Raw genomic sequence first — 24,675 nt, 5'->3', positions numbered from 1 at the left:
ATATATATATATATATATATATATATATATATATATATATATATATATATATATATATATATATATATATATATATCGTGCCGAATAGGCATAACTTGCGATCTTGGCTTAAATAGCAACGCTCATCTTGCCATATAGGACAAGTGAAAATTTGTGTATGCAATAATTTCGCCCAAATCATTCTGAACCTAACGAAAAAAATATATTTGATTGTGTTTGTTTAGTACTAAATTATTGTAAACGTATTTAAAATATATTTAGTTGGGTTAGGCTAAAATAAATTGCTCTTGTTATAATAAAGTTAGGTAAGTTTTCTAAGATTCTTTTGGAGCAAAATTATTTTTTTTTACATTAACATTAATGAACAAAATATATCTTTAAACGTATAAGAGAAAATTTTTAGAAAGGACTTAATTTTAAATGAGTTCTTGCTAATTGACCAGTTTTACATATTCGGCACGACATATATTATATATATGTCGTGCCGAATATGTAAAACTGGTCAATTAGCATACGTTGAAAGATATATTTTTTTCATTAATGTTAATGTAAAAAATTTTAATTTTGCACCAAAAGAATCTTAGAAAACTTACCTAACCTAATTATAACAAGAGCAATTTATTTAAGCCTAACCCAACTAAATATATTTTAAATACGTTTACCATAATTCAGTACTAAACAAACACAATCAAATATATTTTTTTCGTTAGGTTCAGAATGATTTGGGCGAAATTATTGCATACACAAATTTTCACTTGTCCTATATGGCAAGATGAGCGTTGCTATTTAAGCCAAGATCGCAAGTTATGCCTATTCGGCACGACATATATATATATATATATATATATATATATATATATATATATATATATATATATATATATATATATATATATATGCAATAAGATCACACACACATATATATATATATATATATATATATATATATATATATATATATATATATATATATATATATATATATATATGAGAGAGGTAAAGGAGGGGAGAGAAAGAAATTTGGACGACGTATCTAAATACATGTGTTAATATATACAACACAAATTTATTATATGCCTAAGAATACATAGTTATATACAGAGTACAGTATACACACACGCTGAAATAATTATACACACATGTAATATTACATACCAGGTACATATAATTATAGATTTACAGTATACACACGTCTTTATACATTTAATTAAACAATCGCTGATGGTATCATAAGCAGTTATACTAGCAAAGTAAATAGGGGCACATATATCTATGAGAGAGAGAGAGAGAGAGTCAGAGACTAGTGTTTCCCTACTAGACCACATCTGGACCAACACCATATCCCCCTTAAGATCAGGCATAATCACAGATTTTACCACAGACCACTACCCAACCTTCCTCATAACAAGCCTTGGCAAATTACCCCTAGACACTACTAAAGTCACTTTCAGACTTCACAATAAGGCAGCTATCAATAACTTCACAGCAGCAGTGACAAACATTGACTGGCACACTAAGCTAGAAATCTATACAGATATTGACGAATGTATTAATAATTTTCTAAAAAAGACCCAATATTTCTATAACAAGCACTGTCCTAAAAAAACTAAACAGATGACTGCGAAGAGACTGAACAGTCCCTGGCTAACACCCAGCATTCTCAAATCCACAAATACAAAGCACCAATACGAAAAACAGTACAGAATGGGCCATATAACCAGAGACCAAACAAAACGTTACTTGTCAATCCTAACCAGCCTAATAAGAAGGGCTAAAAAATTGTATTATGAGAACAGATTATCCAACTTACGAGGTGACATAAAAAAGACCTGGAAAACCCTATCAGAAATACTAGGAACAAAAAAGTTAACACGAAATAGCGAAATTGAATTAACAAAACCAGATGAACCCCAATTCCTACCTACTGAAACAGCAAACAGACTCAATGATTTCTTCTCCACTATAGGAAAAAACCTTGCCAATAAAATCCCAAGCTCAGATACCCCACCCAATGACTACCTCACTGGCAACTACCCGAACACACTGTTCCTAGCTCCGACTAACCCAACTGAAGTTTCCCTTATTATCAACAAACTAAAAAACAAAGAGGAGATTTAAATACCTTACCACCCATTATATACAAAAAAGTGTCACAGGTGCTATCACCAATCATTGCAACACTCTTTAATAAATCCATTGAATCCTCTACCTTTCCTACAGTTCTCAAAATAGCAAGGGTCACCCCGATCCATAAAGGAGGAGACCACACAGACTTGAATAACTATAGGCCAATATCCAACTTACACCCTCTCTAAAATTTTTGAAAAATTAATCCTTAAGCGTATCTTTTTTTTTTTTTTTATATTTTATTTAAAACCAATACAGTTTAACATAAAAATAAAGAAACAGTATGGAACCTAATCAAATTAACTGACAAACGGATTGTACTTACATGCTCGCAAGATATTACAACAAAAACTTACATCAAGAACATAACTAAAAACAAAATTACATGTCACAGGGTCATGAATTGACATATATACAAAACCTTGCATATATATAAATTGTACATATAAATGACATCTGACAAAGGTTCAATACACTTGAACATAAAATATACAAAGAAGTTATATCAGTTAAATCCCATCCTTCACATTAATCAAAAAACCAAAACCTAACATCATAATCTGACTAGATAATCTACATACTTATCCCTAACAATACAGCTGAACATATCCCAACATACAAATAAACAGAAAAGAATACAGCTTAGAACACAATAACAAGCTCTATACTGTTACAATACACCCATATAAAACTTTCAGACAAATGGACTACGTCACTAAACTGTCTAGATATGTCTGTATACCATACAGACTAAAACTTAACATCAAGAACTTGCATGAACACCAAACCGGTATCAGGGTACAGACCTTAATTATAAACTTTAAAAAGAATCAATCATGCGTATATAAAGTATTACATAACGTCTGACCCATGACAAAGGCTCAATACAATAGAAAGAGATATATATTTATATATATACACATACACACCCACACACACACACCCACACCCACATCCACACACACACCCACACGTACACAAAAATTTTCACAAAATCACATTAATCATATGCACTGTATGCACAATGCAAAACAGGATATACGTATCTCTCATCGTGCAAAAACCCAGCACGTAACATAAATACAAACTAAAACACACTGCATGTCGCAAATAACTTATTTCTCAAGAATTATGTTATACAAGACTGATACACATCATAATTATACATAAATCTACTATATTATACCTACATTCTGAAAAGTGTTATATCTACCATAACGAGACCTTGAGCTCTACATCCACACTTGGATGCCATAAAGTCCCAATGAAAACCAGGAAACCATTCCAAGCCCACATTCACCACACTCTCACGACCCCCCCCCCAGGGAGGCGAGCCCGCTGTTGCCCCCTGACTCCCTCCAACCTATGAAAACCCCTTCATTCACTCATATCCAATCACAGATTTACGAGAATCCCTAACGTTAGCATTCTATACCCCTCTGAGAAAGCCTGATCCCACCTCCTCCCATACAAATCTCTGTTACGACACCTCGTACTATAGAACGTTACCGCAAGAACCTTTCTTCTCTCCTCACTATCCCCTCTCCCCCTCATCACCCACGACATATATATATAATCTACCATGATATAATCTAAAGCTCTTATGACACCCTCGTCTAACCCGCCCATATCTAGACTTAGAGCACGCAAAACCGACACCCCACGGCCCCCCACCCTCTGTACCAACCTACTTAACCAGCACCTAACCTCCTCTAGCCCTTCACAAAAGTAAACTACATGGAACGCTGTCTCATCCCCTCCACAGATACCACACCCCCCACCCTCTACAACCTGTCTGTTTCGTAATATCTCACCAGACGGAAGGATCCCATGCAGAAAACGAAACATCACCTCACGCGCCCGAGGTTTTAACTTCAATTTACTAAATCTAAACCAAATACTCTTCCACGCATACATGGGGAACAAACCCTCAACTGGGACAACGCACCTACCTACAAGTAACCTACACAAAACCCTTATACGAACCTTTCTCAGTTCCCTAACCAACATAACAGCCCTCAAAACTATTTCACATTCCCTCAACTCCATTCCTCGATACCACATACCCAGCCTGTCGTGTATCCTTCCCAAACGCCCCGCGTTCACACCCTCACGCAACACTTCCCATTTAATGAACACACATTTAGCCCTCCGTCTCAAATCCAACAACCCCAACCCACCCTGACTTACAGGTAACATTACAACCTCCCTCCGTAACCAATCACAACGTGAACCCCATAAAAATTTGTACACCCGTCTTAGTATCCCCGCAATCGCTGTCCCTGTAATTGGGAACACAGCTGCAACATACCAAACCTTACTATACAATAAAATGTTCACGACTATCACTCGCTGTATCAGAGTTAGGTGCTGGGGTCTCAGAACACCTAGACGCCCCACGATCCTTTCCAATAACCTATCCGAATTTTCCTCCCGCGCCGCAACCATGTCATCCCTATAAATAATACCACAAATCTTTAAAGACACCGCCCATTCTTTAACAACATTACATCTCCCCCCCACACCCCCCACCCAGGAACCCAACCCCATGCACCTTGACTTCGCACTATTTACCTGCATACCCGTGGCACTTCCAAATAATTGCACCACCTCGTCCAACACTCTCATTGACATCCCTGCACGAAAGAGAACAGTGGTGTCGTCAACATATCCAATTAACCCCGGCCAGGCCCTCCCACCCCCCACACTTCCCGCACATGGCGTACATAAGCTACGGTCAACCATTCTATAAAAGGGGTCCTGGAAACACGCAAACAATATTTGGGACATGGGGCATCCCTGTCTAAGGCCTCTTCCCATTGCAATGTCCTTCCCCATACACCCATTAATCTGTATCCTCATTTTCGCCCCCTTGTACAACGTATTTACCCACTCGACTATTTCCTCCCCAAAACCCTGTCTCCTAAGTATAACCTGCAAAGCTCCCCTTTCCACTCTATCGTATGCTCCCTGCCAGTCTAGAGCCAACAAAGCCGCCCCTCCACCCCCACCCTTAGCTTCCACAAAACTTCTCAGTATCCCATGTCCTTCAATCATCGACCTCCCCGGCAACCCGAACTGAGATGTTGACACCACCCTCTCCACTACACATTTGAACCTATTACCTAAAATTTTTGCAAACACCTTATAGTCTGCACACATCAGTGATATGGCTCGGTACTCCCGAAGGGTGGGCTGCCCCTTGACCTTCGGGACCAGCACTACTACTGCTGTTTCCTGCTTCTCCCCCAACTTACCCTTCTCTTTCATACTATTAAATAACCTAACTATAAATTCCTTTATCAACGCCCAATGTTGTAAATAAAATTCTACCGGGAGACCATCAATACCGGGAGCTTTCCCCTTCCTCATTCCCCTTAACGCATTCTCTATTTCCTCTGCCGTAATCGTCCCACCTAAAGCCTTTCGATCACTATTTCCTAAATTACACGTCACATACGTACACACCTTGTCCAATGCCCCGTCACCCACCCCCCCACTGTTCCAGTATTTCTCGTACCAAGCCTCCGCATACGCACACATCCCCTTCGTGGTTCGTATCTCCTGCCCTACTCTATAATTCCCAACCATCTCCGTTACCTCTAAACATGGTATAGCCGTCAGCGCCTGCCTTTGCTTTTGATGCCGCAAAACACACGCTGACGGCTTGTCGCCCCAAAGCACTTCCTCCACCCCTGCCTGCATCCTTACAGCTTGAAACCTTTCATTTTGCAACACCCTCAACCTCCCCTTTATTTCAGCTATTTCATCCATAGGAAAATTATTCCCATCCACCCCCCTCCCATAGCAACCTCTTAACCTATCCTCTAAATAGTTAGCCAGTCCATATTTTAAATTATTAATACGTTTTCCTTCTCTCACATAAAACTTTCTAATCCTTTCCTTTGCGACAGTATCCCACCATGTCACAATGTCATCCACTCCCTGTTCTTCCACACTAAGCTCCTTCCATAGGACTGAAAACCCCTCCAACCCCTCCTCATCTCCTAACACACTTATATTTAATTTCCAATAACTTCTATATATGTCCGCGAGCGTCCCCCACCCAACCTCCACCACCACTGCCCTATGATCTGACATTGTAGTCTCAACAGTACTGAAAGATTTCACGTTCACTCCCTGAGAAAGGTACACTCTATCTAGTCTCGCAGCATAACCACTCCTAACAAACGTATATTCAGTCTCCCACACCGCTCCCCCAAAGGCATCACGTAACCTAACATCCCTTAATAAATCCCTAAGAGCCACAGACATATATCCAGCTCCTCTTGGGTCCACATCAGCCACCCTGATTACACTATTCCAGTCCCCACCAACTATCGCCACCTCTGGCAGTGCACTTAAGAAAAACACAAGATCCTCACACACAAAATCATTCTTTACCTTTATGTTATTTTCTGCCGGCGCATACACACTCACAAAAGACACACGCTTACCCATCCACCACCCATCCACACGCAACACCCTCCCTCCCCCTCCTCCCTCGCTTCTCTGCAAAACAAACGGGCTCGTCTCCCTTATTAAAATTCCCACACCACCTTTTAGACGGGGAGATGGCAGGGTAACTACCCGAAATCCTGCCACCTCCAACACCCTACCCTCTTTGAAATTGTGCTCCTGCAGGAACACAACATCCACTCTAGATTTATTCAGAAAATTACGAAACCAATCTCTCTTCATACCGCTACATAACCCATTAACATTTACAGACATACACCTAAGGCCTATGAAAGTTTCCACCCCTGCTTCCTCTCATCACTCTTTACAACTCCAGAGCTTGAATTTACGTTCAACACCTTCAGAGTGCTCTCTTTCCCTCCCCCCTTCTTCCGGTGCCTCCTATCATGGCTACCACCACCTACACCACTACCTTCACACTTCACCTCAGTCTTTTTCCCAGGCCTTTGTGCAGGCGTAAGGACGTCATCAGAATCTGATGTAGCCGCCCTCTTTCTCGTGACAGTCATGTTACACATATCTTGATCAGATGTTACCTCTCGATGAACCTCCACCTCCACCTGAGAATGGTGTAATGAGTCAATGGATGACTCCAAACCACCATCACGTCCCAAATTATCATGTCTCAGACTTTCTGGAAGCGACGATTCTCCAATGACACCACGCTCAGATGTAACATCCCTCTCTGGTGGTGACAACGTCTTCAACACCTCCACCAATTCCTCCTCAATCTCAAGAACCTTCTCTTGTACTTGCTGCTCCTCCTTATCCACAGGAGACGACACCTGATCAGGCAGTTGGGGGCGGGACTCCAACTCACCACCAGTCCTGTGTGCCCGATCCACTATCTCGCTCCACAAAACACCACGCCCTCCATCCGATGTTTGTTCCTCACCTGCCACCTTTGAAGCAGGGGCTGCGACGTCCACCACAGGTCCAGGCACATGTCTTCGCTTGTCACAGGTCGCCGCTATGTGATCATACTCACCACATAGGCGGCACGTACGTCGTTGTCCTGGGTACATTACCATTACCTGCGTCCTGAAATCTTGTAGGTACACATAGGATGGTATTTGGTGCCTCAAAGTCATTTTGAGGTTGAAAGAACCCTCTGGAAAACCAGCATAGGCTCCTGCCGCCCACGTACCATGTTGAGCATAATGCACCGTCCCATACTTCTCAAAAACTTTCCTTATATCTGCCTCGTCCGCCTCAAAGGGAACGTTGCGTAACTTGATCCACGTATAATACCGTGAAACATCTATCATTCTTACAGTGACAGCTGGTGTGACGTTAAGACTCACGTCCTGAAACCTGGTGATTAACGATTCATAAACCGTTGCTGATAGCAGTTTGACGAAAATTCGTTGTCCTCCGTTCAATGCTACACCATACAAGTCACAATCTTGTACTCCATAAGTCTCCCGTATGATCTTTGGCAATAAGACTTGCGCAGAACTGGTCGTTATCGTTCCTTTAAGTAGCTCGATGCCTACAGTATTTATCCTTCGTCTCAGACTAACCGCCATCTTGACGATCACAGTGCACCTAAGTTGTTAGCCGAGGTGTGACAGCACCACTTCACACCACTGCAGCCAGGTAACTGACAAGGGCGCTCGCCTACACACAGCAGAGGGGTGCAGAGCGCTACCGCACACTACCGTGGTCAGGCAGCGAATGATAAGCGTATCTATTCCTACCTCATCTCCCACAACATACTCAACCCCTGTCAATTTGGGTTCAGGCCTAATAAAAATACTAATGATGCTATTATCCACATGCTAGAACATATTTATACAGCAATAGAGAAAAAAGAAGTCTCACTGGGGATCTTCATTGACTTACGTAAAGCTTTCGATACAGTTGACCATGACTTGCTCCACATGAAATTGTCGCACTATGGTATAAGAGGGCACTCCCTCAACTACCTAAAGTCATACCTCAGCAACAGAAGCCAATATGTGAACACAAATGGGGCAAACTCTTCCGCACAGCCAATTACAGTTGGTGTCCCACAGGGAAGTGTCCTTGGCCCTCTTATCTTTCTCATATACATAAATGACCTACCAAATGCATCCCAACTACTCAAACCCACACTATTTGCAGATGACACTACATACGTCTACTCTCACCCGAGCCCAGTCATGCTAGCCAATACTGTAAATACCGAATTACAGAAAATATCAACCTGGATGAGGACCAACAAACTTACTCTAAACATTGACAAAACCTACTACATTCAGTTTGGTAACAGAGCTACAGATGTGTCTCTAATCATAATGATAAATGGATCACCTATCACAAAACTCACAGAGGGAAAATTCTTAGGAATCCACCTTGATAATAGACTCAAATTTCAAACACATATACAATAAATTTCCAAAAGAAATTCCAAGACCTTAGGCATACTATCAAAGATACGGTACTATGTTCCACAGTCAGCCCTCCTGGCCCTATATCACTCACTTATTTACCCCTATCTCACCTAAGGAATTTGTGCATGGGGCTCAACAACAATAAACCATCTCAGACCACTAATCGCCCAACAAAAGGCTGCAGTCAGAATGATAACAAATTCCCACTACAGACAGCACACTCTACCAATATTCAAAACTCTAAACCTACTCACAATTCAAAACATCCATACTTATTACTGCACCTACTACATACATAGAACACTTAACTCTGACATAAACCCTCCCCTCAAACATCTCCTTACCAACCTTAACAGAACACATGACCATAACACAAGGCACAGATCACTCTTTGATGTTCCTCGTGTCCATCTCACGCTATGCAAAAACTTAATGCACATAAAAGGCCCTAAAATCTGGAATTCATTACCTGTGAATATAAAAGAAACACTCTCTGTTTACAAATTCAAGTCTCTTCTCAAAAATCAGTTACTCACCCACAACTAAATAAATACTGAATAATTGTATCTCATAAATTGTATCTCATATATGTATCTCATTATTGTATCTCATAAATGTCAACTTGTGACCCAATCAAACTTTGTTACTATTTAACTTCATTACGTAACATAATACTCCATTCTACTGATTACACAGCAACACAATAATGACCACATGACCTGTCTTTGTAATACTCATTTGTACTAAATTATCTGTTTTACAATAATTTTTGTACCACTGAATATATCATTGCTTAGTTAATCTTAAGTTAATTTTAAGCCTGCCCATAAATAAATAAATAAATACTGATTGTACAGCAATGCAAGCAACCATACGACCTGTTTTTGTAATACTCATTTGTGCTTAATTGTTATCTGTTTACAATAATGTTTTACCATTTAATACTTCATTGCTTAGTTAATCTTAAGTTAATTTTAAGCCTGCCAGTAATGCTATGCATTCAAGTGGCTTTGGCATGCTGCATTTAACTGTATTCTTTTGTACTTCACTGTATCATGTTCAAATTAATAAATAAATAAATAAAGAGAGAGAGGTGAGTATATTTCCTACAACGTAGCAGCTTTGAAAGAGGATACAGCTATTTTTCACACTTGACAGCTACCACTGCTACAATTTTTCACACTTGACAGCTACCACTGCTACAATTTTTCACACTTGACAGCTACCACTGCTACAATTTTTCACACTTGACAGCTACCACTGCTACAATTTTTCACACTTGACAGCTACCACTGCTACAATTTTTCACACTTGACAGCTACCACTGCTACAATTTTTCACACTTGACAGCTACCACTGCTACAATTTTTCACACTTGACAGCTATCACTGCTACAATTTTTCACACTTGACAGCTACCACTGCTACAATTTTTCACACTTGACAGCTACCACTGCTACAATTTTTCACACTTGACAGCTACCACTGCTACAATTTTTCACACTTGACAGCTGCCACTACTACAATTTTTCACACTTGACAGCTACCACTGCTACAATTATCCACTTATGTTTTCTTTCCATTAAATTAGCATTGGATGCAAAGTACACAGAGAAGTATAGAGTAACCTGACTTCTAGATCGTCGTCTCCTGCTGTCAGTATGTATATTTTATCCTTGACGTTACACTGTGTTCTGTTGTATGAAATGTTAGTCATGGACTACCATGATGATTAAGTTTGCCCAACACACTGGGTAAGTGATTATGATTGTTAGTCTTCATTATTATTGTTATTATAATCAAGGGGGAGCGCTAAACCCCTAGGATTATGCAGCGCCTGTGGGGGGATGTGGAAGGTATTCAGGCTTAATTCAGGGAACTGCAGCACAAATTCAATTCTCTAGATCAAGAGCCCCTCACCAGCATCAAGGAACCTTCTTTGAGGGATGTAAGTCTTCAACACCCTGGGTAAGTGATTAAGATTGTTAGTCTTCAATACCCTTCAACAGTGGCCCAAAAAATGTCGGCATTGTATATCATCATTAACATGTTACACGTGATAATGTACTTAGCACAGATGACGAAGATCAGGATACTGATACCGTACTTAGCACAGTTGACGAAGATCAAGTCACATATTACCGTACTTACATAGCACAGTTGACGAAGATCAGGACGACAATAATAATTTTCCAGAGGGCCTTCTTCTTCTCCCTCAGCATCCTAATGTCACAATATCAGCGTTTATGTATAATGCTCCTACGGCGTTCTTTTTTCTGCTGGCCCGTGGCTCACTATCGCAGTATTCTTTCTCTTGCCGCTAATAAGTGGCTCACTACTGCACCGTTCCTGCTGCTGGTGTTTAACTACTTCAGTGATCCTCACACGTCGCTCAAGAAGATAATTCAGTCGTTTATGTAAACTTAAATTAGTGTATGTTATCTTCTACTGCTGTGTTGTAGCTGTTCTTGTCTCGGTACAACGACTCGCCTCGTGTATATTATCACACCTGCAAGGATTTATAATATAAATATTTTACCCAGCTTAATGCACTACAGATATATAGAAATTTCAAAACTGTGATGAGAACATTACTTAAACCAAAGCTTAAAGGTGACCAGTTAACTCATTCTCGCCTGGCTCTTCATCCCCACCCACAACCTTCCTATGACATATCCTACCCATAGGGATAATACATCACATGGGAAACGGGAGTTAATAAGGTTTGAACCAAGGCAAGGGAGGATAACTCTCTTTTCTTAGCTCAAGAGCCCTTCACTAGCATTGATGTTAACCCATACAAGGGCAGGGAGCTGTTTCCTGCTTCCAACCTCTATTATTATATTGTAATAAAGTTGGTAGAATTACCGACAATATGTAAAATAAAAGGACACAAGTGCAACTAATGTAGCATTTTATTGTGGCACAATTAACTTGCACATGAGTAAAAGGATATAAAAGCTATTACTTGGGAAATATAAAAATAGGTTAGACAAATATTTCTATTGGAGGCTGGAAAGAGAAGGTCTGTTTCAATGTTCATTCTCTGTAATGTGCTTGTGTAGTGTTAACAGGAGAGACTATGTGATGGCAGGGTTTACTGTTTTCAGGAGGATTCTTGCTAAGACTTCAGAGATGGTGAAGCTGCCGTTGTTTTGTTTAATTGTATTAGAAACAATAAAATGTCACATTAGTTGCACTTGTGTCCTTTTATTTTATATATTATTATATTGTTACACCACTAGCTTTACCGAGCCCCAACACTAGGTTTTCAGCACGCCTATTTTCAAGAAAATTATATATTTTGGATGTTGCATCTAATAATTTAGCTATGATGGTGCCTTCACCAAATTCCATTTCAATAACAAAAACATACAGTGAGATAAAATCAACCATGTCCTAAATGAAACAAGATGGGAAGATATCCTAAATAACATGGATCTGAACTTTTGCCTTGAGGTATGCTCAGGGCACATTCTTTAAGAAAAAAGAAGAGAAGATGTAAACTAGAAAGAGAGATGCTCCCCTACAGGCAAAGGCGAAGAATCACAGAGCTGCTGAAAGTGGGCAGTATCTACAAAATACGGAAGGAGGCACTGGTCAGAGAAATAGCAAATATCGAACTTAAGCTTAAGGAATCATGCAGGAGAAACACAGGAATAACTTAAAGCCATCAATGAAAATGAAAAAAAAAAAACTAAATGCTCTTTTCTTATGCCAAATCTATGGCAAAAACAACATCCAGTATTGGACCCCTGCTTAAACAAGACGGGACTTACACAGATGACAACAAAGAAATAAGATACTGAAGTCCCAATATAATTCAGAGTTTAGTGAGCTGTTAACCAGACTAAAAGTCGACAAGCTAAATGAATTTGTTATGACCGAGATTCAAAATATGGTTAATTCAAAAAATTCTGATATTATTCTAATACCACAAGACTTCGAAAAAAAACAATAAATGACATGCCCATGCACTCTGCCCCCAGGCCCGGATTCGTGGAACCCTGTGTTCATAAAGAATTGCAAGAAGCCCCTTTCACGTGCCTTTAGCATTCTATGGAGAGGGAGCATGGACACAGGGGTCATCCTACAGTCACTATAAACAACAGACATAGCCCCACTCCAGGTCTTCAGGTCACTTGTTCTATCTAGGCTGGAATATTGCTGCACACTAACAGCACCTTTCTAGGCAGGTGAAATTACTGAACTAGAAAATGTAGAGAACCTTCACGGCGCGCATAACGGAGATAAAACACCTCAATTACTAGGAGCGCTTGAGGTTCCTGAACCTGTATTCCCTGGAACGCAGGCGGGAGAGATACATGATTATATACACCTGGAAAATCCTAGAGGGACTAGTACCGAACTTGCACACGAAAATCACTCACTACGAAAGCAAAAGACTTGGCAGACGATGCAACATCCCCCCAATGAAAAGCAGGGGTGTCACTAGCACGCTAAGAGACCATACAATAAGTGTCAGGGGCCCGAGACTGTTCAACTGCCTCCCAGCATACATAAGGGGGATTACCAACAGACCCCTGGCAGTCTTCAAGCTGGCACTGGACAAGCACCTAAAGTCGGTACCTAACCAGCCGGGCTGTGGCTCGTACGTTGGTTTGCGTGCAGCCAGCAGTAACAGCCTGGTTGATCAGGCTCTGATCCACCAGGAGGCCTGGTCACAGACCGGGCCGCGGGGGCGTTGACCTCCGGAACTCTCTCCAGGTAAACTCCAGGTAAAGGTGGAGTGGGGATATACAAAGAATTACAGACCGATAGCACTAACGTCCAACATTATAAAAATCTTCGAAAGGGTTCTAAGAAGCAAGACTGTCACCCACTTAGATACCCATCAGTTGCACAACCCAGAGTAGCATGGGTTTATAGCAGGACGATCCTGCCTATCCCAACTACTGGACCACTATGAAATGGTCTTGGATGCTCTGGAGGACAAACAAAATGTAGACGTAATATACACAGACTTTGTGAAAGCCTTCGACAAGTGCGATCATGGTGTAATAGCACACAAAGTATTTGATAAAGGAATAACAAGAAAAGTTGGTAGGTGAATCTAAAACTTCCTAACAAACAGAACACACAGAGTAATAGTAAACAGAGTCAAGTCAGTGGTGGCTAGTGAAAAACTCCGTTCCACAAGGTACAGCACTCGCTCCCATCCTGTTCCTCGTCCTCATTTCTGACATAGACAGAGATGTAAGCCACCAAGATGTAAGCACCGTGTCCTCCTTTGCGGATGACACACGAATTTGCATGACGTGTCATCCATCGAAGACATTGCAAGTCTCCAAGCGGACATCAACCAAATCTTTAAATGGAAAAGAATATGAAGTTCAATTAAGACAAATTTCAATTACTCCACCCAGGAAAACTCGAGGAAATTAAAACTGTATTAGGAGTATAAAACAAATTACAACCAAACAATAGAGCGAAAAACTAATGTGAAGGACCTGGGAGTGATAATGTCAGAAAATCTCACTTTCAAAGATCACAACAATGTATCTAACACATCTGTTAGAAAAATGATAGGATGGATAATGAGAACCTTCAAACCCAGGGATGCCAAGCTCACTGATGATTCTTCAAATTGCTTGTTCTCTCTAGGCTGGAATATTGCTGTACGCTAACAGCCCCTTTCAAAGCAGAAAAAAATGCAGACCTGAAGAATATACAAAGAACTTTCACGGCACATATAAGTACAATAAAGCACCTAAATTACTGGGAACGGTTGAAGTCCCTTAATTTGTATTCCTTGGAATGCAGGCGAGGAAGATACATGATAACATACGCTTGGAAAATCCTAGAGGGACTAGTCCCAAATCTGCACAGGAAAATCACTCCCTACGAAAGCAAAAGACTTGGTAAGAGATGCAGCATTCCCCCAATGAAAAGCAGGGGCGCCACGAGTACGCTAAGAGACAACACAGTAAGTGTCAGAGGCCCAAGGCTGTTTAACTGCCTCCCAGCATACATAAGAAGGAGCTGGAGAGTAACCTAAAGGCAGTACCTGACCAGTCGGGCTGTGGCTCGTACGTCAGTTTGTGTGCGGCCAGCAGTAAGAACCTGGTTGATCAGGTCCTGATCCACCACGAGGCCTCGTCATGGGCCGGGCCGCGGGGGCATTGACCCCCGAAACCCCCTCCAAGCATCAGGTAAGTGACGGGTGTGTGAGTTATATACAGGTGTTGTGGCGGTGGGGGATTGAAATGATGGGTTTCTAGCAGTGCCTTGTCACACTGAAAACTTAGTATATTAATATGGTTGTTTAGTCTGTAAAAATTTTCTCTCTTCCAAAATTAGGTTTACCGCAGAGAAACAAAGAGGCTGTAGTATGTATGGGTAGCCCCGTCTCCCTATCTTTTTGTTTCATTACTTCACAAAATATTTCAAAACAGGCCTTCTCTCTCTCTCTCTCTCTCTCTCTCTCTCTCTCTCTCTCTCTCTCTCTCTCTCTCTCTCTCTCTCTCAAATCAAGTACATGATATAATAAAATTTAGATACATTAAAAAAAAAAAAATTACCATGGAAAGAGGATATAGGAGGTGGAAGACAAATGACCATTCTTGGACGAACTAACAAAAGTCTAACTCATTTAGGTTCACCATATATAGGAAAAATGAAGTAATTATCTTTACAATTTTAGTAACCATTATGGTAGTTAGAAGTGCTGTCTCTGGTCTTATTTTGACTCATCAGCGTAGATGTTGCGGCCAGTGGCTAGATAGGCGTAATATTACGTTTAATCAACTGAACAAGTCAAGATACCCCAGTTGTATATTTCATCTGAAGAAGCCAGTATATCTGTATGTTCCTCACTCTGGCTTTGAAGGTTGCTAAGAAATGTTTCTGTTAAACTCTGTACGTAGTAGGCACCGACTCTTCAAATGTACTCAGTACTCCCTTACAACAGAAATTCAGAATATACAGCGAAAGATGATAAGTCTGGAAAAGAAAAGTGATGGTCAGTTATTGGAACAAAAGCTACGTAAAGAAGTAATGAATATCTCCGTTAGCTATTGAACCCAATAGTCATAAGTTGGACGACATCCTCATCGCCTTACTCAGGTCTCCCACCTCAGTCTAATATATTTCATATCAAAACCATAAAATGTAACTAAATATAACACAGAAATATAACTTGCCTTTATTCCCCACAAAGGAATCATCATATAGAATACAGCAGCTGTACACAGTGTTGTACCATCATTTCTGTCCCTCACCCCTGGCAGTGGTTCTTGTATGAACCAATGGAAATAAGTCGCTTACTTTTTTGGGTTATCCTTGGTTCACTACACATATGCTGCTTTGTATGATAATCACTGTAACTGTGTATACCTGAATAAACTTACTTAACTCATGTGCTTTGCTCGCTGGACGATCCAAGTAGTATTACCTGTATCAGATAACCCCAGCCCTCTGTACCTCAGTACAGGCAAGTGGCCTTCCAGAGGTAGAGGAGCTGCAGCTCAACTCCCTCAAGAGGTAGAGGAGCTGCAGCTCAACTCCCTCAAGAGGTAGAGGAGCTGCAGCTCAACTCCCTCAAGAGGTAGAGGAGCTGCAGCTCAACTCCCTCAAGAGGTAGAGGAGCTGCAGCTCAACTCCCTCAAGAGGTAGAGGAGCTGCAGCTCAACTCCCTCAAGAGGTAGAGGAGCTGCAGCTCAACTCCCTCAAGAGGTAGAGGAGCTGCAGCTCAACTCCCTCAAGAGGTAGAGGAGCTGCAGCTCAACTCCCTCAAGAGGTAGAGGAGCTGCAGCTCAACTCCCTCAAGAGGTAGAGGAGCTGCAGCTCAACTCCCTCAAGAGGTAGAGGAGCTGCAGCTCAACTCCCTCAAGAGGTAGAGGAGCTGCAGCTCAACTTCCTCAAGTCACCTGTAATATATAGTTCAATCCTCCTAAAATGGTTAGGTTGGTTGGTTACTATCAATATACGAGGGTCATTAAGCTACAGTGAACCTGTTTACCACCAGTCAACAATAGTTTAATACTTAAAATAGGGAGTAAAATAAAGTTAGCCTCCCACGACCTCTAGGACCTGAAGATGAACACTTTCAAGAGACCCAAGAGCTTTAGGCCAATACAGTAAAGAAACATTATTAACTACATTTGCTAAATGTCAGCAGTAATAAAAAAAAGACGATTTTCATTATTTTTTAAATTTTTGTATTTCTGCGGCTAAACCGCTTAGTGTTCCCTTACGAGAAGAACACATATTAATACATATTGAAAAACACTGCCACAGCTACGATATTATGAGCACTGTCTTGGGGAAGACTAAACTAAATTGATTAAACTTCAACAGGCCATAAAAAAAATCCTTATTTTTTTGTTGTCTTTTCATAGTTATTTTCGGTTTTCAATTCTATACAGTTCTGTAACACAATGTTATTATTGTATGTCTCCGAAATGTGTTCATATGAGGGCTGCCACAAGGACCATACATGAGGGCTGCCACAAGGACCATACATGAGGGCTGCCACAAGGACCATACAGGAGGGCTGCCACAAGGACCATACATGAGGGCTGCCACAAGGACCATACATGAGGGCTGCCACAAGGACCATACATGAGGGCTGCCACAAGGACCATACATGAGGGCTGCCACAAGGACCATACATGAGGGCTGCCACAAGGACCATACATGAGGGCTGCCACAAGGACCATACATGAGGGCTGCCACAAGGACCATACATGAGGGCTGCCACAAGGACCATACATGAGGGCTGCCACAAGGACCATACATGAGGGCTGCCACAAGGACCATACATGAGGGCTGCCACAAGGACCATACATGAGGGCTGCCACAAGGACCATACATGAGGGCTGCCACAAGGACCATACATGAGGGCTGCCACAAGGACCATACATGAGGGCTGCCACAAGGACCATACATGAGGGCTGCCACAAGGACCATACATGAGGGCTGCCACAAGAACCATACATGAGGGCTGCCACAAGGACCATACATGAGGGCTGCCACAAGGACCATACATGAGGGCTGCCACAAGGACCATACATGAGGGCTGCCACAAGGACCATACATGAGGGCTGCCACAAGGACCATACATGAGGGCTGCCACAAGGACCATACATGAGGGCTGCCACAAGGACCATACATGAGGGCTGCCACAAGGACCATACATGAGGGCTGCGACAAGGACCATACATGAGGGCTACCACAAGGACCATACATGAGGGCTGCCACAAGGACCATACATGAAGGCTGCCACAAGGACCATACATGAGGGCTGCCACAATCACATGAGGGCTACCACAATCACATGAGTGCTGCCACAATCACATGAGGGCTGCCACAATCACATGAGGGCTGCAACAATCACATGAGGGCTGCCACAATCACATGAGGGCCGCCACAATCACATGAGGGCTGCCACAATCACATGAGGGTTGCCACAATCACATGAAGGCTGCCACAATCACATGAGGGCTGCCACAATCACATGAGGGCTGCCACAATCACATGAGGGCTGCCACAATCACATGAGGGATGCCACAAGGACCATACATAAGGGCTGCCACAAAAACCATACAGGAGGGCTGCAACAACAACCATACAGGAGAGCTGCAACAACAACTATACAGGAGAGCTGCCACAACAACCATACAGGAGGGCTGCAACAACAACCATACAGGAGAGCTGCCACAACAACCATATAGGAGGGCTGCCACAACAACCATACAGGAGAGCTGCAACAACAACCATACAGGAGGGCTGCCACAACAACCATACAGGAGGGCTGCCACAACAACCATACAGGAGGGCTGCAACAACAATCATATAGGAGGGCTGCAACAACAACCATACAGGAGGGCTGCAACAACAACCATATAAGAGGGCTGCAACAACAACCATACAGGAGGGCTGCAACAACAACCATACAGGAGGGCTGCAACAACAACCATACAGGAGGGCTGCCACAACAACCATACAGGAGGGCTGCAACAACAACCATACAGGAGGGCTGCCACAACAACCATACAGGATGGCTGCCACAACAACCATACAGGAGGGCTGCAACAACAACCATACAGGAGGGCTGCCACAACAACCATACAGGAGGGCTGCAACAACAACCATATAGGAGGGCTGCAACAACAACCATACAGGAGAGCTGCCACAACAACCATAGAGGAGGCCTGCAACAACAACCATACAGGAGAGCTGCCACAACAACCATACAGGAGAGCTGCAACAACAACCATACAGGAGGGCTGCAACAACAACCATACAGGAGAGCTGCAACAACAACCATACAGGAGAGCTGCAACAACCTTACAGGAGAGCTGCAACAACAACCATACAGGAGGGCTGCAACAACAACCTTACAGGAGAGCTGCAACAACAACCATACAGGAGGGCTGCAACAACAACCATACAGGAGGGCTGCAACAACAACCATACAGGAGAGCTGCAACAACAACCATACAGGAGGGCTGCAACAACAACCATACAGGAGGGCTGCAACAACAACCATACAGGAGGGCTGCAACAACAACCATACAGGAGGGCTGCAACAACAACCATACAGGAGGGATGCAACAACAACCATACAAGAGAGCTGCAACAACAACCATACAGGAGAGCTGCAACAACAACCATACAGGAGAGCTGCAACAACAACCATACAGGAGGGCTGCAACAACAACCATACAGGAGGGCTGCAACAACAACCATACAGGAGGGCTGCAACAACAACCATACAGGAGGGCTGCAACAACAACCATACAGGAGGGCTGCAACAACAACCATACAGGAGAGCTGCAACAACAACCATACAGGAGGGCTGCAACAACAACCATACACGAGAGCTGCAACAACAACCATACAGGAGAGCTGCAACAACAACCATACAGGAGGGCTGCCACAACAACCATACAAGAGAGCTGCAACAACAACCATACAGGAGGGCTGCAACAACAACCATACAAGAGAGCTGCAACAACAACCATACAGGAGAGCTGCAACAACAACCATACAGGAGGGCTGCAACAACAACCATACAGGAGGGCTGCAACAACAACCATACAGGAGAGCTGCAACAACAACCATACAGGAGGGCTGCAACAACAACCATACAGGAGGGATGCAACAACAACCATACAGGAGGGATGCAACAACAACCATACAGGAGGGATGCAACAACAACCATACAGGAGGGATGCAACAACAACCATACAGGAGGGCTGCAACAACAACCATACAGGAGGGCTGCAACAACAACCATACAGGAGGGATGCAACAACAACCATACAGGAGAGCTGCAACAACAACCATATAGGAGAGCTGCAACAACAACCATACAGGAGAGCTGCAACAACAACCATACAGGAGGGCTGCAACAACAACCATACAGGAGAGCTGCAACAACAACCATACAGGAGGGCTGCAACAACAACCATACAGGAGGGCTGCAACAACAACCATACAGGAGAGCTGCAACAACAACCATACAGGAGGGCTGCAACAACAACCATACAGGAGGGATGCAACAACAACCATACAGGAGTGCTGAAACAACAACCATACAGGAGGGCTGCAACAACAACCATACAGGAGGGATGCAACAACAACCATACAGGAGTGCTGCAACAACAACCATATAGGAGAGCTGCAACAACAACCATACAGGAGAGCTGCAACAACAACCATACAGGAGGGCTGCAACAACAACCATACAGGAGAGCTGCAACAACAACCATACAGGAGGGCTGCAACAACAACCATACAGGAGGGCTGCAACAACAACCATACAGGAGAGCTACAACAACAACCATACAGGAGGGCTGCAACAACAACCATACAGGAGGGATGCAACAACAAACATACAGGAGGGATGCAACAACAACCATACAGGAGGGCTGCAATAACAACCATACAGGAGGGCTGCAACAACAACCATACAGGAGAGCTGCAACAACAACCATACAGGAAGGCTGCAACAACAACCATACAGGAGGGCTGCCACAATGTTGCAACCCCTGAATGGGTTACAATGATTATTATGTATATATATGATGTATATTACTTTTTCATTTAATTTTATATTGCTTATATTTGCGATAATAGCTAAATCGTAAATGTATGACTTTATATTATTATTTGACTGTTATATTCTTATTTGACTTATGTTGTTAGGATGTACTTAATATGTGCTCAGTTCAAGTCTTGATTGTCAAACTACTGTAATTATCGCTTGTTGCTCGTTATACTGCCTGCTTCTGAGCTGTGATGTCCACGGGGCTATCACGTGATCGAGGGGGGGTGTCCTCACCTCTCGTGAAGTATTCAGTCTGCTCTAGACTCGCTTGGTGGTTGGACAGATTGTCTGTCTCATTATTCTTGTTAGTTCTGTAGAACTCTGTTCACAGAATCTTGTATAGACTTAGTGATTTTCGACGTTGTACTGAGGTTGTGTGTCTCATAGACACTCTGAGTAACTCAGGTCCTGAACTATAGCTTATGACCTAATTTGTACTGGTGTCTGTGTATTATCACAGTCGGGCATTTTCTTATGCTGAACTTAGATTCAGTATTATGGGAGTTTTGTAACTTTTGTGGAGGATCTGCTGATGGTCCCTACTTAGTGTCGTTATATTATCTCCTTGTTCCTGATTCTGTGCCGCAGTCGCTTGTTATATGGCTATTGGGCTTAGCATTCTTTTCATTGTTCAAGCAGACTGTTCTGGTTGCCAGTCGGTCAAGAAGTTAGTGTATTTGAGGACTTTGTCAGTCACTTGTTTAACTCTAGTCGAGTCGTGAGACATAGTGAACTACTTAGAGCACTTACACACATACATACACACTTACTTGTACATATTTGTAATATCTTATTAAATGTTAATGTACCAGACGGTACTTAAAAATTATAAATGTGATATGTGCTTTCAGCACAATAATACTGAACTCGAGAGATTGATTTTATTTTGATTACTGTGAATAATTTAATTTAATTTGATATACCTCTAGACTTAATAAATTTATTAAATTTTAATTTCTCTAGTTAGTAGCCTACCAGTTGTAATCCTGAAGCACTATTGAATAATACTGAATTTTAATGGATAATTGGACAAGGATACTGACTACTTGTTACGAAAACCCAGTAACAGGCTGCATGCTAGAAGGGCAGTCCTTTCTAGTATTCACTGGAGATCTCTAAGCTTTTAGAATCGCGTTTTTTTGTAACAAATGGGGGCCTGTCTGGGAGGCTCTTGATCTAAAGTGTTGGAGAAATTGTCCATTTTGACATACTAGTAAATCTATGATCAAACACTTTGAGTACTTTCCTAATCTGAAGACTTTGAGTTTAGTCTTGTACAACATACCAGGTGGATGTATGTACTTGACTGAGTCTCTTGATCCAAGGAGATGGAAATACTGCTTATGAGCTCTAGCTCTAAGACAACCAACACTAAAATTCCTATTAGGATTATATTTTCCCATAATCACTCTCTCGTAGTACAATTATTTTCGTGATGTATGCCAAAGTGAAACAGTTAATTGATACTCTGACTTTGTCTGAGTTAAGTACATTAAAACTTCAGACGTGTTGGCAAGTAGCCAAATATCTCGGTGTGACGTATAACAGGAATTACACCGCAGAAACTGTCAGAGCATTAATTAAAGATATATTGTTTCCTGCTCATACAGAGATGTCTGATTATGATTCAGATTCAGAAAGCATAGTGTCACAATTAGGAAGTATGACTATTTGATGAAGATGAAAGAGCAACTAGAGCAGAAGTGAGCCAAGTGCCTGAGCCTAGTGTAGATCAGTTCTCACTCGCTCCTTCCTTCACTGACACTATAGTACAGAGTATAGCTGGTAGTATGACACAGCCTTCTACTAGTACAGTGTATGATATACCTGTATCTACTTATCATAGACCAGATCTAGACTCTCTAGAGACGGCTGGACGAAGTGTCCGACCTAAGGACAGTCCAGAAAGGCATGTTAATTTCCCTACTCCTCCATTACCTACTGGTCCTATCTCTCAGGAACAGTTTGAGAGGTTTGAACGCCTCCTTATGTTGCAGACTGCACAAATAGAGGCACAGAGGAAATTGAACGAAGAAGATTTCCAAAGAGAAAATGTTCATCTGTTAAGAAATCAGACTGATAGATCACAGGACACATTTAATGTGCAGAAAGCTGCATCCATGGTTCCTAAGTTTTTTGAAAGTGACTTAGACACATATTTTGATGTGTTTGAGAACCAGGCACGTGCTATGAACTGGCCACGTAAGCACTGGGCAACATTGTTGCATACTACTTTGACGGGAAGAGCTCAAACCTGTACTGCAGCTTTGCCATTTACCAAGTACATTAGTTATGACGCTGTCAAACAAACAATTCTAGAGACGTATAACTTGTTACCTGTAAGTTATCAAAGAGCATTTCTTACGTTACAACGACGACAAGATTAAACTTGTGTAGAGTTTGCTCGTGAGAAAAAAGTTGCATTTCAGAGGTGGTGTAGGTCTGCCAAGTGTAACAACTACGACAGTCTTGTTCAGTTGTTACTACACGAAGAGTTTAACAACTGTATGCCTGCTGACATACAAGAATATCTGATCGATCATACTACCTCAGATATTCTGGAAACTGCAGCATTAGCAGACAATTACGAGATTTCTCACAAACTTGTACGTACTAAAACACAGAGAAACAAGGTAACTAAAGATTGTCCTAGAAGTTGGCAACCTAAATCAGCTGCTCATTGCAGGCCTGATGTACCTGCTACTGTAACTTCTCGTACCTTTACCAGGAAAACTCACAATCCTGAATCTGTCTCTGTGGCTAGACAGAAATCTGGTATCGAGAAGAAGAAAGTTAAATGTACCTATTGTAACAGAAAAGGACATACTAGAGAGTATTGCTATAAGTTAGAAAGAGATATGAGAAACAGTCGTGCGGCTGGCGCCCCCACTCAAGTCGTATCCTCTTCCGAGCAACAAAGGCACCAAAATCCTAGCAATTCCTCTTATCCTACTGTTTTAGATAATGTTACTCAGGACAGATGATTAGCGTCAGAAAGTGTATCTGACGAAAAGATTCGTTCAGCGATGAGTCCTTACTTTTCGAGAGGTAGAATAGGATTTGACAAATCACATCTAACTGAGATAATTACTTTCAGAGACACTGGCAGTTATCTCACCTTATTAAGAGAAGATGTACTGCCCATAACTGACGATACCTATTGCAAAATAGATGTATTGTTAGAAGCCTATGGAGGGGCTGTTATAAAAGTGCCTCTGCACAAAGTTTATATTGAAACAAGCTATTATACTGGTTATATTTCAGTGGGTATATCCAGTGGTGTATTTCCCATCAGGTCAGTGGACTTGTTGATAGGGAACGATATCCTTCATGTTGGTATATGTCAAGAACCACTTGTGATTGATAACAACGCTGATGATAATTATGCCATTGAAGCTTGTAGAGAGAAACCTATTTTATTTCCTCTCAGCGCAATTACTAGAGCTATGTCAAAGATACAACAACCATCCTTGTCTCCTGTTGAATTAGTTGATGACAATGATTTGGGCTTGAATATGTTGTTTAGTGACACTCTGCGCCCAGGGTCATTAACACTGACTCCCCCCGGTCATCAACCTAGTCAGGACACAACTGACGTTAAATTTCTAACTCATGATGA

The 24,675-nt window shown here is 41.9% G+C and overlaps 1 protein-coding gene across 1 annotated transcript in view; it reads right to left on the bottom strand.

Annotated features, from left to right (window-relative positions):
* LOC128700729 (probable methyltransferase-like protein 24) overlaps window positions 1-15,958 on the bottom strand; it is a 44,796-nt gene extending 28,838 nt beyond the window's left edge. Inside the window, exons 1-2 of the mRNA XM_053794093.2 lie at window positions 15,818-15,958; window positions 11,132-11,489 (exon numbers count right to left, since the gene is read on the bottom strand). Of these exons, the coding sequence (XP_053650068.2) occupies window positions 11,132-11,202 (71 nt within the window). The 5' untranslated portion in view covers window positions 11,203-11,489; window positions 15,818-15,958. The remainder of the gene's footprint in view (window positions 1-11,131; window positions 11,490-15,817) is intronic.
* Between the last annotated feature and the right edge of the window lie 8,717 nt (window positions 15,959-24,675).

The sequence above is a fragment of the Cherax quadricarinatus genome, chromosome 56 (genome assembly GCF_038502225.1).
Source record: "Cherax quadricarinatus isolate ZL_2023a chromosome 56, ASM3850222v1, whole genome shotgun sequence".
NCBI classification, from domain to species: domain Eukaryota; kingdom Metazoa; phylum Arthropoda; class Malacostraca; order Decapoda; family Parastacidae; genus Cherax; species Cherax quadricarinatus.
This window is presented reverse-complemented; position numbering and strand designations above follow the sequence as displayed.